The sequence below is a fragment of the Puma concolor genome, chromosome E2 (genome assembly GCF_028749965.1).
Source record: "Puma concolor isolate L17-30 chromosome E2, mPumCon1.1.hap2, whole genome shotgun sequence".
Lineage (NCBI taxonomy): Eukaryota > Metazoa > Chordata > Mammalia > Carnivora > Felidae > Puma > Puma concolor.
In genome coordinates this window covers 44,345,416-44,363,608 of record NC_141681.1, presented here as the reverse complement: position 1 = coordinate 44,363,608, position 18,193 = coordinate 44,345,416, and the positions used below count along the sequence as shown (strand labels likewise).

The 18,193-nt window shown below is 57.4% G+C and overlaps 1 protein-coding gene across 5 annotated transcripts in view; it reads right to left on the bottom strand.

Moving 5' to 3' along the window:
- Nucleotides 1–1,489: 1,489 nt before the first annotated feature.
- GRAMD1A (GRAM domain containing 1A) overlaps nt 1,490–18,193 on the bottom strand; it is a 25,093-nt gene continuing 8,389 nt past the window's right edge. For 4 of the 5 annotated variants that reach the window (XM_086690909.1, XM_086690905.1, XM_086690907.1 and 1 more), the window contains exons 2-19: nt 16,103–16,313; nt 15,994–16,014; nt 15,438–15,522; nt 15,196–15,299; nt 15,023–15,118; nt 14,195–14,275; nt 10,420–10,532; nt 10,099–10,249; nt 9,354–9,552; nt 8,326–8,469; nt 6,608–6,726; nt 6,369–6,511; nt 5,558–5,661; nt 5,299–5,472; nt 5,114–5,201; nt 3,858–3,965; nt 3,654–3,774; nt 1,490–1,947 (exon numbers count right to left, since the gene is read on the bottom strand). In XM_086690909.1, coding sequence (XP_086547035.1) covers nt 1,855–1,947; nt 3,654–3,774; nt 3,858–3,965; nt 5,114–5,201; nt 5,299–5,472; nt 5,558–5,661; nt 6,369–6,511; nt 6,608–6,726; nt 8,326–8,469; nt 9,354–9,552; nt 10,099–10,249; nt 10,420–10,532; nt 14,195–14,275; nt 15,023–15,118; nt 15,196–15,299; nt 15,438–15,522; nt 15,994–16,014; nt 16,103–16,313 — 2,155 coding nt within the window. In that variant the 3' untranslated portion in view covers nt 1,490–1,854. Of the gene's footprint in view, nt 1,948–3,653; nt 3,775–3,857; nt 3,966–5,113; nt 5,202–5,298; nt 5,473–5,557; nt 5,662–6,368; nt 6,512–6,607; nt 6,727–8,325; nt 8,470–9,353; nt 9,553–10,098; nt 10,250–10,419; nt 10,533–14,194; nt 14,276–15,022; nt 15,119–15,195; nt 15,300–15,437; nt 15,523–15,993; nt 16,015–16,102; nt 16,314–17,312; nt 17,445–18,193 lie in introns of those variants that run through there. The other variant, XM_086690906.1, reaches the window with a different exon arrangement.

The window sequence follows — 18,193 nt, the reverse complement described above, 5'->3', positions numbered from 1 at the left end:
GAGGAAGAGGAACAAGGATGTGGGGCAGGCTCAGGGCAGAGGAACAGGAAGCCAGGGACACTGGACACCTTTGTGGTCTGGGCCTCTGTGCCAACACCTCCCGGGCTGTGAGATTCCTCTGCAGAAAATAACTCTCTTGCCGTTCCGAGCCCTCCCTCTGGCAGCCCGTGACAGGCAGAGAGGCAGTGAGGACAGGCCTTAGGCACTGGGCAGGGGCATCTACTCACAGCCCTATAAGCCGGTGTTCACTGAGCACCTACTATGGGCTTGGTGCTATTCTAAGCACTTTACTAATAGGAACTGAAATTCTCCCCACATGATGGGTATTACCATTATTCCTAATTAACAGGTATGGTAAACTGAGGCCCACAGTGGGTGGGTAACCTGCCACGATCACACAGTTAGAGGAGAGCCTGGCTCTGCCCTTTGCCAGTTATGGCCCCTCCTGCCTCCATCCAACCCTTCCTCCAGTCCTCTCCCTCAAGCCCTTAATCAAGAACTTTCTTACAGGCTGTGTGACATGTCAAAGGTCTCTCCTTACCCCTCACTATGGAACCAGAACAGGGCTGTGTGAGACAGACCTGGGTTCTACCTGGACCAGAGACTTTGCCTCTAAGCCCATTTCTTCATTGGTAGGTTAGAGGTCCGGATGGCCTCAACCTGGACAGGCTGTTGTGGGGTCCCGCAGGGGTAGGACCTTGCATCTAAATGTGGAGACACCATGGACTGGGCCTGCAGCCCTCGTCTTCTGCAGGGTGGCCTCAGTCATGTAACTATCCGTCTGTGTCTCATATGGAGTCGCCGGGAGACTTAAAGGAACACCAGACCCTGGCATGGAGCCTGGTGCACACTTGGTGCTTCCTACAGGACTTACTTTTTTCTCCCCCCAATTCTTCCACGATGAGTAACATTATTGGAAACTTCCTGAGCCAGGCCCTGTTGTAAGCGGCCACGTTTATGAACTCCTCGACCGTTGTAGTAGTCGTGGCTCGCAAAGCAAGGTCCCTGAACAAGCACCATCAGCATCCCTGGGAACTCGCTGGCGGTGCAGACCCTCAGCTCACCCCAGATCTGCGGGCTCAGAAACTCTGCACGTGGGCTCTGGCACTCTTTCAATAAGCCTCCAGGAGATTCTGGTGCAGCTCAAGTTGGAGAACTAGTCACTTCCAAGAACGCTGGGAGACAGGTGCCACTCTCATGCCCATTGTACAAAAGGGGAGACCAAAGCTCAGAGGGCTTGACCCCGCTCCATGTTACATGACTGCTAAAAATCAGGGGTAGAACTTGAACTCGGGCCTCCAGGCGCCTGACTCTGTCCTCACAGCCTGGCACTGGACTCTGATGACACAAGGCTTGTGGAAGATGCTAGAGAATCCCAGATCGTGTCGGTGACTTAGGCCCCAGAAAATGGACCAACCCCCGCCCCCCGCCCTTCTAGTGCAATGGGAGGCTCCCACCCGCTCCCAGGGACCTCACAGGCACAGCCACAGCCATTTCCAACCCTTTATTGGGGCTCTGTCAGCCCCAAATAAATATAATACATTAAACCCAGAGCTGAGGGCATCGTGCACCCCAGAGGCACCCCCCACAACCCCAGCTGGGCAAAATAAGTTAGCGGGGGGCCTGCCGAAGGCCAGGCCAGCTCCCTGGCTAGGCAGGCGATGGCAGCTGGACTCGCACACGCTGATCTAAAGTGCATCTCGGTTCTGTGGTCCCCATGTCTGTGTGGCCCCTGGCTGGGCCACTGGGAGGGGCGGGCGGGAGGCTCCCGGCGCTCACACCGTGCCAGCAGTGGCCGCCGAGGCTCTGTGTCCATCTGTCCGTTAGGGGAGTCGGCCACATGGCTGGGTGTCCTCAGGAGAAGCTGTCGTCGGGCCGTGGCTGGGAGTCGAAGGGCGGGTCTGAGACCGTGATGCCTTGATGCAGCTTCTCCAGAGAGAACTTCATCTGGGAGGAGGAAGTGGGCAGGGTAGGGGGTGAGTACCGGCAGGGGTGACGTTCCTCCCCTTCATGCAGTTGAGGGACTGGGCAGGGTCCAGAGAGGCCACATCCCCTGCCAAGGTCACCCTGTGACAATAGCGGAGCCACACTGCACCCAGTTTAACTTCCAAGGTGCTGGAGATGGAAGGGGCCCAGGTGGCCCAGGTTCAAGTTGCAGCTCTGCTACTTACTGGGTAGCCTCGGGCAAGCCCCTTAACGGTCCCAAGGTCCCTCAGCTGAAAGACAGGTCAGTCACAAACCTGCTTCACAGGATTATTTCAGGGATCCGATGGGCAAACACCTGGCACTTGGCACACAGGAAGTGCCTGATGCACATCAGCTACTCTTGTTCCCCGCTGTGTGACCTTGAGCAAGTCTGAACTTCTCAGACCTTAGCACCCCCATCTAATAGAAGGGGAATAACAAGAGCATCCCTCTCATAGGCTGGCCACGAAGAGCAAATCAGTGGGTCACAGCAGCACATGGAACAGTCCAAATCAATCTGTGGCTGCTGCTAACAAGTCTATGAAGTTGACCCTGTGCCCTCGGCAGTTAAGGGAGGAAAATAATGGGACTTTAACTCAGGATGGGGAGGCCCTGCCATCCCTCTCTGTGAGTGACGTGACCCCAGCCTCAATGCCTTTCCACCCTGTTCTGTACGGCCCTTCTTAGCACGAGCGTCTCCCCGCAAGTATGACTTCAGGGTGCAACGAGGCCCCTAGACGCGACTCCATATCACGGTCTACGGTGACCACACGTGATTTCACCATTACCCACCAACTTGGGCTCTGATACCCTTGGGCGTCCAGCCAATGCCAGCCAGCTCTCAGCTTCCCACACACCCCCCTCCCACCTAAGGCACTAATCCAGGACCTGACATTTATGCTGACCCACCACCACATGAATTGGGCACCTACTGTGTGCAGGCACTGGGTTCACACTAATGACAGCAAACACGTGTACAGCGTTCACTCTGAGCTTGACGTTCGTACGTGAACTCACTTGATTTTCACAACAGTCTTTGACGGAACAGCAATCATTGTCCCGTTCGCAGAGGAGGAAGCCAAGGCTGGCAACGGTGAAGTCACTCGCACAAGGTCACACACCAGAATTTGAACCTCAACATCTGAATAGATGCTGCCACCGTACTACAGACAGTGTCTGGAGCAACCCCTTCTGGAGATCTGACCCCAGCATCCTCTGGAGAAACTCTTTCCCACCTTCACGTGACCCTAGTCACCCCACAGCGGCCGTGGGGTTCAAGGACCAAGCCTCGCCTACCCCCGGCCTCTGTGACTGGCTCAGGGACGGGTACCCCTGTGACCCTAGCAGCCAGTGAGAATGAACACTTTCCTTTACATGTCAGCCTAGAGCTGCAGGTACCACCCTGGTCAAGGGTGGGAGAGGAGGATGCCCAAAACAAAGCCAGCCCTGGGGGTGAACAGAGTCAAGAGATGGAATGAGGGTGGCTGGATCCAGCCATGCCTGAGGTCAGACACCCGTGGATATTTTTCCTAGGACGAGGGCCAATTCTTTCTCCGATTCATCCAGCAACCCCGGGAGCTGGGGACTATGAATGGCTTCCTCATTTTACAGAGGAAGAAACTGAGGCCCAGATGTGTCTGCCACATGGTGGGATCTGACCACAGGGCCCTTCGGCCCCAAAGCCGCACCTCGTCTAGGAGCTCCACGGAAGCCCTCAGGATCTGCCTCCACTTGTGCACCTCGACGCTGTGAAACTGCTTCTGCAGGGCTAGGATCTCCGCCCACTCCGTGGCCGTCTGGGGGAATTTGCTGTAGGGGATGCAGGGCTTGAGTGGGGCGGTCGCCTTTCCCGACCTACCCAAGTTCCCAACCCCCTCAGGCCACCCACTCACCCCTTGGCCAGGGCCAGACTGTGCCAGGACTCGAAGGTATGGGCCGTCCTTTCCAGAGACCAGAGGCGGTAAAAGAGGAGGACATTGAGGGCGATGAGGACGATGAGGCTGAGGGCAGGGGTCAGAGGTCAGAACCAGCACACAGACACTCCCATAAGTCAGCACCCACACAACCCCACCTCGAAGGAGCACCACAATTACCCCCTTCTCAGAGGAGAAAGCGAAGGTTCAGAGAGGGTGAGAGACACGCCTAGGGTCACACAGTCCACAACCAGCAAAGTCAGGGTTCAAATCCGGGCCTGACACCCACACCCCCTAACTTGCACAGCAGGCTGCCTCACTGGGAGAGCTGGGGGCACTGAGTGGGGAGAAGGGGCTGCGGCTGGGACTGAGGCGAGGGGTGCCACGGATGCAGGATGCGGGGCCCTACCTCACACAGATCCTGAGGCGGCAGCAAGGGGGAGACAAAGAGGTGAGAGCCGCCCAGCCCTGAGAGCCGCCCCCGCCCCTCCGGAAGCACGCTGCGCTGCCCCGCTCTGGACTGCCCGTGCTGGGAAACTGAGGCCCAGAGTGTGTGACCAAGCTGACTGTCACTCCCCAGGGTCTGCTGGGAGCTCGGACCTCACTTCCAGGTCCTCGGAGTGCCCTGCCCCCCACCTCCCCTACCGCCCCCCAGGCCTTTGTGCACATTAGCGTCCCCGCCTCGGCTCTCTGGGGTCTCAGCTCAGGAATCCTCTACTGTCCCAGGAAGCCTTCCCCTGCCTCCCACAGCTTTCCCGTCCTGGCCCTGTCCCCCAGCACTCTGGCCTGGTGTTAGGTCCGTTTGTCACTACTGTGTCCCCAGTGTCACCCAGATTAGGGTTGGGTACAGAAAGTAGGAACGAGATGTGTCAGTGACAGTGCTCCTTTTCCGTATCTCTCCTGGAGCACCTCATTCCACCTCCTTTGGGTGCCTGCTCCCCCAGAATGCCCTCGCTGCCCCCTGGGTGAGGGCAGGCCCTACCAACCTCCCAGAGCCCCCAGGGCTTCCCTCTTCCAGCAGGACACGCTTCTCCACGACCCACTGAGCAGCACACTGTGTAAGGAGCTCTGGGCACCTTCCAAACATCCTCTCCTTTCATCTTTGCCCGGCTAGGAGGTGTGCCCATGCTCCCGCTTCAGGAGGGGCCCAGAGAGGCCAGGCACCTGCCCGACGTCACACAGCCAGAATACAGATCCAGGCCTGGGTGACCCCAAAGCCCGGGCCCCTTACTCACACGACGCTGATGAGAACAAGGGCGCTGGGGATGCCTGCCCCGGGGCCCTGGTCCACGGACGGTTCCGAGAAGCGCGAGCTGAGGGAGCCTGAGGAGAGCACCACGGAGTCAGACAGACCCATCCCGGCATGACCCCCCCGAGCCCCGCTCCTCCGCCTGCCCTGCCCAGGCCTGAGGGGACACACCCGAGGTGTGCATGCCAGCCCGGGCACAGGGGTCAGGGTCCGGGTGCTGGGGCCCATCGCCGTGACCCCTCCAGCTCAGGGGCCGCTTCCGCCTCCGCAGGCCTGACAGCAATCCCCGGGCATCCTTCCCACCTTCCTCCAGGGACAGCTTCTCGGCTTTGGCAAGCTCTCGCTCTGTGGACACAGGAGAGGCCTCTGCACGGCTGCCCCTCGCCAGGCTCCGAGCCCATCCCTGCCCTGGCCAACCTCCGGCCCCTACCCAGGTGGTGGAAGTAATCTTCGATGCCACTCCACGAGTTCTTCTCGATTAGTGACTTCACAAGGCTCCAGGGCTGTTTCCGGTAGCGGATCTCAGAGGACACTCTGGGGTTGGGGAACAGGGCGAGGGGGTCGGGGTCTGACTCCAACCTCGCAGCCCCACTCCCCAGGGGGAGCTCTCCTTCCGCCAATTCAGAGAGGGCCCGTCGTCACCCATAGACACACACCTTGACAAGTCTCCCGACCTTAGCAGCGCCCACCCACGCCGGCAGCTGACCCCGCACCTCCTTCCCGACTCTTCTATCCTGCCGCTGTGCCCCAGCTCCACACAGAGTCTGAGACAGCTCAGCACATCCCACTCCTGATCTTCCCCTGAAACCTATTCCTCCCCACCTTCCCCATCGCAGTCAATGGCAGCTTCATCCTTCTATTAGCTCAGGCTGGACACCCCCAGGTGCTCCTGACACGTCTTCCCGAGAGAAGGGACTGTCTGGTTTGCTGCACCCCCACCGCCTGGAACAGTGCCGGGCACAGAGCACATAACCCGCAGCCAACAAACAACTAAACCGATCATCGTGCACTCAGTCACTCACTCGCCTCCGGCTCAAACCCCTTCCACGGATGGGGGAAGAGGTCCCCGGGGCTGCCCTCGTCTACCCTCCACTGTTCAGGGTTCAGAGAACTCAGGGACCCAGAACGTCTGCTCCTCTGCGGTGGTAACCCACATCGTGCTGCGGGCTCGGGGTGGGGACAGAAGGGCGGGGACCCCGGGAGCAGCAGGGTGGCCAGTGAGGGGCCAGGCCGCCGCTTACCGGAGTCGGGCCTTGTTCCGGGCAAGGCCCAGGATGCAGTAGCGGTGGGCAGTGTAGAAGTAGTCCTGGTAAGGGATGCCCTGCGTCAGCACCTCGGAGTCCACCACACATGCGCCTGCCTGCGGGCCGCGCCGGAACAGCGTCTGCGGGGACGAGGAAGGAGGAAGCGGTCAGGGTGGCACGCCACCCAGCCACGCCACCCGGCCACGCCACCCAGCCCGCCGCTCTGCCTGGCCCACCTGTGTCTCCACCACAGAGGCGCTCTTGGGGCCCAGCGGGTTGCTGATGGGAATGGTGTAGGTCAGCACTCGGCGCTGGTGGCACTTGCTGTCCCCGCTCCAGGGACTCAAGGTCACATCTGGGGGAGGGAGGAACAGGACGAGGAGACCATTCTCCAGTTTCTGCCCACAGGCCATAGGAGAAAGCCTTTTCGGGTAGTTCCGGTTCTCTCGGGACTTGCCCCCAAACCCACCCCACCTCCAGGCCCCCCACCTTGGTGTCTGCCCCACCTTCCTTCTAGACACCTAAAACTTCAGATGTCGGTGATTCAGAGCTGGGACTTCTCCCTACACTTCTCACCCATCCTGGGGCCTTCTTGCCCACTCTTGCGGCCTCAGCTTCCCTCTCTGTACCAGTCCAGGCTTCTCCCCTGAGCCTCAGACCTAGGGTGCTGTGACCTCCTGAACACCTTCTCTTGGAAGTTCTCCAGATACCTCACACCCACCAGGTCCCATGCTGGCTTCCGCATCCCCCTCAACCTCCCCTCCTCCCAGGGTGCCATCGCAGGGGCAGCCCCACCATCCCCCACTTTCCCCCCGGAGGCCTGGGCCTGCCCTGGACACTCCCTCCCCTGGGTATCCACTTGACCTCCTGAGCATTGCTCCTGCTTCGGCCCACCCCTGCCCACCCAGGGTCCCGCTGCAGCCCCCGGGAATTTCTGGCCTCAGTCTCCACCTCTGAGGTCCAGGGGGTAGCTTCTTAAAGCCAAGCTTGTGCCCTGCCCCTAACCTGCCTAGAATACTCCCTGGCTCTCCAGGGCCTCTGGACAGAATCGGAGTTCGTCAGTCTGATGTGTCAGTCTCTCCAGGACATAAGCATAGTTTTGAAGACCGTGGGGCCCCAACTCAAGGCCCAGTCTTACTCATTCTGCAGGGGATTTACATGGTTCATTTCCATGGACAGAAGAAAAAGAAACAGAGAGAAACTACCTTCTGACTAGCCCCTCCCCGGCCTGAATCTTTCAACTGGTCCCACAGTCAACCCTTCCACATCACCTGACGCTGGGGCTCCACCTCGCCACACCTGGCCAACAGAGGCCCGGCCTCAAGGGACTGTCCCAGCGCCTGCCTCTGGTCTCAGGACCTCTGCAGATGCCTTGCTGGGCTCCTGGGTTTCTCCTCCATCTGCTCCCCCTTCCCCAGAAGAGTTCCTCCTTCAGGCCTTGGTCTCAATTTCACATCCTTCCAGCTGCTTTTCTGGATACCCCTCAGATCACAGCTACTCCTCTGACACTCACAGTCTCGGCACATCTGTGACTTATTTGTGTACCTATTTACCTTCGTTCTCACGAGATTCTCGAGTTCATCTGGCCTGGCCTCTTCACAAATCTGACAGACTGGGCACTAAAGGTGTGATCGCGAACTTGTATTTATTAAGCACTTACTATATACTACCGTTCTAAGGCACTTTTCTAGCATTAACTCACGTAGTTCGTAGGAGACCTGGATACAACAGGTACTATTATCACACCCCCAACGTACACAAGAAGAAACTGAGGCAGAGAGGCTCGAAACCCGGCGCAAGGCCACTCAGCTAGTTAAGAGGCAGAGCCAGTCCGGTCTCACAGATGCTGCTTCTAAGCCCGCAAGGGCGCCACATCTGCACAGCAGCCACCCGCTGTCTCCTGCTTCCTCCTCCCCACCCCCGCCCCGTGCCTGTGCAGCCTCAGCCCCCTGACCTGTGAACTTGCACTGCTGCAGGAAGCCCTGCAGGAAGGGCGAGTCCGAGAAGAGCATCTGCTGGAGCCGCTCGGCACCCACGTGGAAGACTGAGTTGATGAGCAGACGGCCAGAGAGGTCAGGAAGCAGGGCGGCCAGGTCAGCTGGGTGACGGAGAAGGGCAGTGGATGACGCATTCCTCCCACCTTGGAGCGGCTCTGGGTGGCTGCCCCCTTCCCCTGCCTCCCAGGCTTCGTACGGTGGACGGACAGACCCACCCTCCAGGGCTGAACGCAAGTGGAGCGCCCACTCCTCGGCCCCTTTCAGCCACAGGCTGGCTTTAGGGTGGGCATGTGCCCCAGGGTCAGCCAGTCACAGCCACCGGGATTGGTTCAGGGGTGGGCCTGGGCTCTCAGCCACAGTGATTGGCTCCGGGCTGGGCTTGTTGCCCAAGTTGGACCAAACAGAGCCAACCCTAGAGCTTCTGGTGCAGCCCCTGGGAAAAGCGTGCTTCTTCTCAACTAGGCTTATCTGGGGCGGGGCTGGGGCTCTCTGTGCCCCCACAAACACAGAGGCTACCTGTGAACGAAGCTGGCACACAGAAAATGAAAATAGTCATAATAATAACAACGACAGCAGCCAACACTAACGGGCCTGAGCTCTTCACGGATGTTAACTCATTTTAGCGTCCTTAACACCAACCCTAGGAAGTAGGTATGATTATTGCCAACCCACTTTTCAGGTAAGTAAAATAAGTCTTGAAAGAGATTAAACAATCCGCCTAAGTTACACAGCTAGGAAGCCGTGTAGCCAGAAATTGGACCTCGGCAATCTGGCTTCAGAGTCTGTGTTCTCATCTGCTCTGCTCTGCTGCCTTCAAAGCACCGCTAAAGACACACAGATTTCTAACACCGCCATCTGTATGCCTTACCTGCCTGCCCACCCCCCGGATTTCAGTCCCATGAGCCAGCAAATCCCTTGCTAACGCCAGCCTGTGTAAGGTTTATCACACATAACCGAAGAGAAGGACTCGGGCCACCTGTCTCACCTTCCTCCCCTGTGGACGAGGAGGAGTTACTCGTGTCTGTCAACAGTTCCTCACTGGGCAGCAGGTCCAAGGGGCCCAGGGAGGTGGGCCCATCAGGCGGGGTAGGCTCTGTGCTCGGGGGTTCAGCCACCGGCGTCACTGTCTGGCTGGAGGAGGCGTCGGGCTGGCTGTCTGTCTGCTCCTCCTTGTCCTCCTCTGCCTGCAGAGAAAGGGCTTAATCCAGCTTTGTCCCACCGCCATTCCAGCCCGAGGGCCCCCGTGTACCCACATTGGCCATAAGGACTCAGCGCTGTAGGGAAACCAACGCTGGAGGGTCACGTGGGCACGTAAAGCTTCCAGCTGAGCATGTCACAAGGGGCCCTGGGGCTGCCCGGATAAGGGCCCCCCTCAGTCCCGACCAGGCCCATCTTGGGTGCCTGGGCCATAAGCCTTCTGATGCCCCTCCTGCCCACTGGTCCATCCTGTCCATGCCTTGTCTCCTACTTCATCTGTCCATCTGTACGTCCATCTGTCCATCCGTCCATCCATCCCTTGCTTCTTTTGTCTCTTAGCTTTTCCCTGTCTGTCTGCCCTTGAGCTGATCGCTCTCATTCCCCGTTTTCTCTGCCATCTTTTCAGGTCCATCCCATCCCTCCATCCATCCACTCCCCACCGCCCCCCTCAGTCCGTCCCTCTCCCTGACACCACCACCCGCCTTCCCCTCTCTCGCCATCAGCATCCTCTCTGTCCCCCATCCTCCGCTCACCCCGTGGTCTGCATCGCTGCTGGCCCGGGAAAGGTTGGGGGTGATGCGGCCACGGCGCGAACCCACCGGGCTCGGCTCCTGGCTATGGTCAGCTGCCCCAGAGGGGGTGATGTCACTCAGGGCGATCACATCTCCCACTTCCTTGGGGTTCCTGTGGGGTAAAGGAGGGTGTGAGATGGCTGTATCTCTGAGACCCCTCACATCCTCCTGGTCGCCCGGACCGTACACCCACCTCAGTCCAGCCGGGACTCCCAGGAGCTCTGCACACAGCCCCTTCTGTCTCCCCCCACCCCAGGAGCCAGCCACCAGCCTCTGACTCACCCCAGACCGTTCAGCTGCAAGGGGCAGACGTAGTCCTCATCCTCACTGGTGAGGCCCAGCTCTGAGCCGTAGCACTGATGCACCAGGTGCCAGAGCTCGCGGGGACTCAGTGTCTGGCCAGGCAGGACATGGGGTTGGCCTGAGTTTCTCTGGGCCCAGAACCCTTGTTCTGAGCCCAGTCCCCACCAGCCCTCCCACGCGGCGCTCCCCCGGCGTCCACAAGGGGGCAGCCCTCACCCAATCTGGCTCCAAAAGGTCCGGCACCAGGAGCCAGGGCCATCTGGACTTTCCCCCTGGGTCCTCACGATACTCCCGCGTCTACAGGTTAGCATCCCCAGACTTACAGAGGAGAATATGGGGGCCCAGGGAGGGGAAACTACAGGCTGAGGTCACACAACTGACTGGGGGCGACCCAGGGATTCAAACCCAGCCGGACCCCAGAGCCAACGCACCCTCCGCCAGGCCATCCTGCCCCTATCTTCCTTAGTGCTCCTGGCCAGAGCGGCAAGGCCGACGACGAAATGGTAGTAAAAGTTAAGAGCAGCAGCAGCAGCAGGGGCGGCCATCCACTGAGTTGTTACCAGGCGCCAGGCACTCTTCCAACCCCCTCCCGCGCACTCACTGAATCTTCAAAAACAATTCTGTGAAGCGCTAACGCCGTCAGTTTAAGGCAGTGACGCTGAGGCGCAGAGGTGCTCAAGTGGCGGGGCTGAGATGGGTCCCGGGGAGGGGCCGGTCTGGCACCCTGGAGCTAACCATTGGACGGGTCTGCCCCACAAGAGCTGACCCGACTGAGCACGGATTCTGGGCTCAGCCCTGGAGCTCTGAAGTAGGGAATGTCCCTATCTGAAGGGATTCAGCGACCTGCTGGTCACTCAGCTCCTCAGGGATGGGGCTGGAATCCCAGCGCTGGCAGGCTGGCTCCAGGCCCTGAGCTTTGAAGCCTCCTCTGTCCCCACCCTCCCTGGAGACCCTGCCGCTGCACTGTCCCTCCCCAGGCTCCTACTCCAGCACCGTGGCCCCTGAGGACGGGTATGGCTGGAGCCACCCCAAGGGGACAGGACAGGAGTGCAGCCAGAGAAGCAGGCTTGGCCTTCTGGGGTGCCGCAGGCCAGCAGGAACAGCCTACCCGACACCTATCCACCCTCCCTCCCTGCCGGCAGAACCCCAATGTGTTTGGGGTGAGAATCTTCCCCACCCCTAGGGATAAATTATAACTGGCTTACATCAAGTTTTCCATCTTTCCTTTGCAACTGAGGGTAGTCATGTCACCCAGTTCTAGCCAAAGAAGTGCAGAGCCCCCCCCTTTAAAGGGGGTTTTCCCTCCCTGATAAAGGAAAGTCCCCTTTCTATCCACCTGTTTCTCCTTCACATCTGGACACTCACGTGAGGGCATGATGCCTATAGCTGTAGCAGCCATCTTGCAACCACGAGGCAAAAAGCATGTGGACAAAACATCAATATGCAGAGGGTGATAGTACGGAGGAACAAACAAGAGCTTGGGTCCCTGATGACATGGGGGAGCCCTCAAATCCACCCTGGACTGCCTGCCTCCAGACCTCTAGTTTCATGAGCGTCAGCTGGAGATAGAACCTAACCGCAACAGGTCAGAACCCCAGCTCTGCCACACAAAAACCCTTGTGGCCATGGGCAAGTCTATCGCTCCATGCTTCGCTGGTGAAACAGGTAATGACCACGCTGCCTCGTAGGGTGGTTGTGAAGATAAGGTGAATTAATTCATGTAATGCTCAGATCAGCGCCTGGCATCCAGTAGCACCATAAGTATTAGCTGTTATTATTACTTTATGAACTCAGTATCTGTTTGCTTAAAGCATGTTTGGGTGAGTTTTCGGTTACTTGCAGTCGACTGTATCCTACGTAAACTCATGCAACCACGGTGGGCACTGTGGGAGGGTCTGCTCAGGCTGGCGCCCAGCAGACCATCAGAAGGCGGGAAGTCCAGGGGCACCTGGGAGGCTCGGTCGGTGAGGCGTCCGACTCCTGATTTTGGCTCAGGTCATGATCTCATGGTTCGTGGATTCGAGCCCCACATCGGGCTCTGCGCTGACAGCTCAGATTGGGATTCTCTCTCTCCCTCTCTCTCTGCCCCTACACCGCTCTTATGTGCTCACTCTCTCTCTCAAAAATAAACTTTAGGGGCGCCTGGGTGGCGCAGTCGGTTAAGCGTCCGACTTCAGCCAGGTCACGATCTCGCGGTCCGTGAGTTCGAGCCCCGCATCGGGCTCTGGGCTGATGGCTCAGAGCCTGGAGCCTGTTTCTGATTCTGTGTCTCCCTCTCTCTCTGCCCCTCGCCCGTTCATGCTCTGTCTCTCTCTGTCCCAAAAAAAATAAATAAACGTTAAAAAAAAAAAATTTTTTTAAAAAATAAACTTTAAAAAAAAAAAAAGGATGGGGTAAGTTTAAAAGCCCTTACTCAAAACCTGTGGGGCAAGATGTAATTCAAAATTAAGCAGTTTGGGGGTTTAAAAAAGCTAATACAGTGCCTATACTGTATATAGCAATACGGTATCAATAACGATAACTGTATTATGCTTAGTATTCAGTGCGGTATACACCAAAGGTTCTCAAAGTGTGGCCCAAGGGTTTCTGGGGGTCCCCAAACCCTTCCAGGAGATCCACGACACCAAAATTATTTTCGTAAGTATGTGAAGCGCTACTAGCAATACGAGACGCTACTTGCTTTTGTCACTTTTATTCTCATCCTGGTACACGGTGGAATTTTCCAGAGGCTACATGACATGGGATGCTGCCTTTTTCCAGGGCCCAATGCAATAAGTGCTCCTGTATTCTTGTGTTTGAGAATTCCCCAGTTTCAATTTCTAATACAGTAAATATTGGTAGACATAGCCCACCTAAACAAAACCTCTTTGGCGTCCACAATTATTTTAAAAAAAGAGGATAGGGGTGCCTGGGTGGCGCAGTCGGTTAAGCGTCCGACTTCAGCCAGGTCACGATCTCGCGGTTCGTGAGTTCAAGCCCCGCGTCAGGCTCTCGGCTGATGGCTCAGAGCCTGGAGCCTGTTTCCGATTCTGTGTCTCCCTCTCTCTCTGCCCCTCCCCCGTTCATGCTCTGTCTCTCTCTGTCCCAAAAAAAAAAAAAAAAAGTTGAAAAAAAAAAGAGGATAAAAGGTTCCTGAAGCCCTACAGTTTGAGAACACTGGTATATTCTATATTGGATAGATATTATAACTTTATATTGAGTTCCAATTATACCTAAGGTGTACCTCAGTCATGCACATTGATATTTTTTGTCCTGAAACACATGAACAGTCACACTGAGATAAATGGAGGCCTGAGCTATACAAGAAGCACATGCGGCCATTTAAGTATAAATGAATTAAAACTTAAAATGCAGACATTCAGCTACACTATCCACTTTTCAAGAGTTCAACAGGCACATGTGGCCAGTGGCTACCATATTTTGACAGCATGGATGGAGAATACTTTCATCTTAGCAGAAACTTCTATCAGTGCTGATACAGACTACAAATAACCACGCTAGCTCAGGTGAGGTTTTGCAGCCACACATACAAAGATACCTCCCTCAGCTGAGAGCAGTTTTGATTTGTGGACAGTGAATAAAAGGCCATGGATACACGTACATGTGGACAGGCCTGGCACTAGGGCCCGTGGTGGCCCCTGGCGGAGTCCATAGATGCCGCAGGTACGGCAGGCCTGTGCCCATTCCCCAAGTTCTGGCCCTCCCGGCTCCATGATTTCCCCTAATCCCCCATCCAGGTCCCGTCCAGACCCACCTTTTCAAGCAGCGCATTCTGCCAGAGGCGGAAGATAAGGAGGAAGCAGCGGTCCCGGGCCCCAAAGGAGGTGAAGAAATGCTGCAGGAGAGAGAGGGGTGTGATGGGGTGGGGGACAGACATGGCCTGGATCTCCATCCTGATGCATCCGTTCATTCACCCCTTCATTCACTCCACAGAATATTTATCCTATGCCCAGCCTGGCAGTGGACGATGCTGGAGTCACTGTGTTGAGGACACGGCCCCCGGCCCTGCCCCCGGAACTCACAGTCCAGGGCAAGAGACAGGTATGGCCCAAAGTGGTTGGGCTGTGATGGGGTGAAGCCCAGGGCACCTTCCCAGTCTCCTTTGGCCAGTAGGGGTGGTCACCCAATCCATGTTTGACCAACAAAACACAAAGGGGAGTCGGCTGTGAAGTCTTCCCACCGTTCCCTTCTCCCTTTCTGAGTCATTAGTGGGAGGCAGCCATCTTGGGACCATGAGGCAACAATCATCAGGACAGAATGGAGTGTCAGGGGAGGCTTCCAAGGAGAGGGGGCATCTGAGCTGACAGATATGGGAACTCACAAGGGAAGAATTTTACTAATAATATTATCTCCGAGCAGCTGTGTGAAAGGACAGACTGACTACAGGGACTGAGACGAGGGGCTGGTGTGGGGGTTCCAGGTCAGTGGTGATAGGAGCCCAGGCCAGGCCGGTGGAATGGCAAGGGGGTCAAGAGAAAGCGAGGGATCTGAGAGTTCAGGGTGCAGAATAAGCAGGGTTTGGGGCGGGAGGGGCTGGCTAAGACCAGTGACCACAGCCCCCCGAGCAGGTGGTCAGGCTCACCTTCTCGCTCTCAGTGCAGATCTGGATGGCATTGGGGATCAGCTTAGCTGTCTTTTCCTTCTTCAGACACGTCACTTCCTTCAGCTGGATGGAAATCTGAAGACGAAAGGCCAGTCAGAAGAGGCCAGGGCCCAGACCGCCCGGAGCCCCTCCTTGACCCTGAGTCGGCTCACTGTTGTTTCCCAGCGGAAGATGTTGCTGTAGAAGCAGATCCAGTTCTCAGAGAGGTAGAGGCGGCCCTGGAGGAGGATCTCGCGCTGCAAGGCACAGGAGTAATCTGAGGCGGCCGAGGGGAGAGACGGCAGACACCCGAGTCACACACGCTGTGCTGGCCAGCGAGAGCGGGGAGAGGCGGGAGGGCAGAGCTGGGAACCCAGGGCCCGGCCCAGTACTGGGTCTGGGCGTCAGGACTCACCCACAATGAGGCGTTCAGCCTCAGGGAGTTTGCTAAACAGTTTCCGGAAGTCCTCGTTCCGCTGTTTGTATGTGGGGCTCAGCATCTGGGGGAGTTTGGAAGGTGAGTACCCGGATGTGGGTTCACACCCCTACTTCTGCCCCACAAAGCCCCCAGAAGCCCGAGTCTCCTCATCCCCAGACAAGCTCTCTGCGGTTTCAAGTCTAGCTCACGTCTGGCCTCCACTGCCCATAACCCAAAACTAACCACGACGAGAGCTGTCATTCGTAGATTTCCACATAAGCCAGGCCCTGCAGCAAGTACCCACCAGCACCACGGACTCTTAGGGAGTGTTCCCTCCAGCCTTGAAAAGTGGGGACAGTTTCTCAGGAAACAGGCCCGGAGAAGTTAAACAGCTCACTCAAGGTCACACAGGAAGTAAGGAGCGGCACAAAATGTGGCCCTAGGTCAGCTGGCCCCCGCACCCACTCCTTGACTGCTACAGCCTGGGGCTCCCGGCCCAGCACCTGCCCCCCTCCCTCGCTCCCCTCCAGCAAGCCCCCTGCCCAGCACTTACACTGTACCAGCTCTGCATCTTCTGTAAGAGAAAGGAGCAGCGTCAGAATGAGCCCCTAACTCCCCCACCCTTCCACTTCTCTCCCCACCCGACCTGGGCTTGCACCAACCTTGCTATTGCGGATGAAGTTCCTGCTGCCCAGGCTCTGGGTGCTGGGGGTCCCAGGCACGCCACCCTTCTCTGAGGAGCTGTCTGACCCCTTCTCCACCATGGTGCCTGGTTCAGGCTCAGGTGGGGGCCGGCTTGAGGGCAAGAGCTGCAGCCGCTTACGGAGAGACGGGGAGCTGCTCGGCGTGCTCCGGCCGGAGTGGGGGGTGGTGCTGGGGGAGGAAAAGAGGGGCATCAGGGGGAAAAAACAGGCTAGGTGCGGGCACAGGCTTATTTTAGGAGGCCACACACGAGCCCGCTGATGCCCACCCACAAATTTCTCTCCCCTTCTCGCAGGGTGACCGAGCAGTTCCCTAACTCTGCACCTCGGTGACTTCATCCGTGATCCAGGGGAGATAATACTTGTCCTCATCTGCTTCTTTGGACAGTCAAGTCAATCAACACGTATAAAGTGCTTTTAGTAGAGCCTGGCACATAGGGAGGTCTATTTTTAAAATTAACTTATCAATTCATTCGTAGGAACATTTATGGAGTAGCCACTTTCCAGTCTGTTGCTTCAGCTAAAAAGCCTAAGCGTCTTATTTTTCCTGTTCACTCTTCATTTCTCATCTATTAGCAAGTCCCACCTGCTCTACCTCCAAAATCTACTTCCGTTATTTCTATTATGCCCATTTCCCCTGCTCCAGCGCCCTAGCCCAGCCTCCACCCTCCCCCTCCCAGACACCACAGCAGCCCCTCCCTGGGCCCCCTGTCCCCATCCCCACCCCCCTGCAGAGGGTGAACCCGAGTCAGGTCAGGGACCTCCTTGTAAAGGCCAAGCCCCCCCCCCCCCCCCGGCACCCAAGGCCCTGCTGTGGCCTGTCACACCCTCCACTCCAGCCACCCCAGCCTCCTTTTTTCCCTAAGCATCACCGACAGCATTCCCACATCAAGGCCCCTGCACTTCCGTTCCCTCTGCGCAAAACATCATTCCACAGCCCAGCCTAACAGATTCTGTCTTATTTGGCTCAGATGCTCCTCCTCCCCTGGGGGCTCAGCCCCCCCCCCCGAAGCCCACCTCACACTACCTCAACTCTTCCTGTTGGCTTATTCGGTTTGCCTATTGTTGCCTCCAACTGTGTGGATTAAGGAGGTCTTGGTTGCCGCTGTGTCCCTGGCACCCAAAACTGTACCCAGCACGCAGTGAGCTCCCAACAAACAATGGTGACTACCCGAACGATCTGTGCACCGGCTGGAGCGGGAGCAGCAGAGGGACACTTGGCTCTGTACCAAGACTCCGGCAAGCTCTCTGTATCATTACTTATTCCTCCGGCAACCCTGTGCACATGACACTATCACCATCCCTGCTTTACAGAGGAAGAAGCTGAGGCATAAAGCAGCAAACCACTTGTCCAAGGAAACACGGCTGCTACTTTAAAAAAAAATTTGGCGGGGGGGGGGGGGGGGGCGCGAGGCGGGGCAGGGAGAGAGAGAATCCCAAGCAGGCTCCACACTGTCTGTGCAGAGCCCAATACAGGGCTCGACCCCACGAACTAGGAGATCATGACCTGAGCTGAAATCAAGAGTCAGACACTTAACTGGCTGAACCACCCAGGGGCCCCTTGCACAGTTGCTTTAAGTCAGGGCAGGGTTCTACCTTGGGGGCCTTCTATCTACTCCATCCCAAGTCCCTGGACTACTCGGGGCTCCTCAGACTTCCCTCTCTTGCCTCCAAGCCTTGGCACACGCTGTTCTCACAGTGGAGACTGCCCTTTGCCTTCTTCACCTAGTGAATTCAAGTGCATCCTCCAGGATTCTTGCTCACCACCCCCCCCCCCTGGACAGAGCCTCCCTGCTGTGCGTCCCCATTCCCACAGACCCCTGGCAGCTCCCATCCTTTCCCGAACCACCACACCACCGCCACTCTGCCTCTGCTTCCCCCATCCCAGCCCTGACTACTCCTGGGCTGTCACTGCCTGGTGACAGCTCCATTTCCCCCACAGGTCCGTGAGCTCCCTGGTGGCCAGCCTGTTGTCCCGGTCACTGCTCTGTCTCCAGGATTGCTTGGACCAGGACCCAGGGTAGGCATTCATGTCACACTTGTGAATTTGTG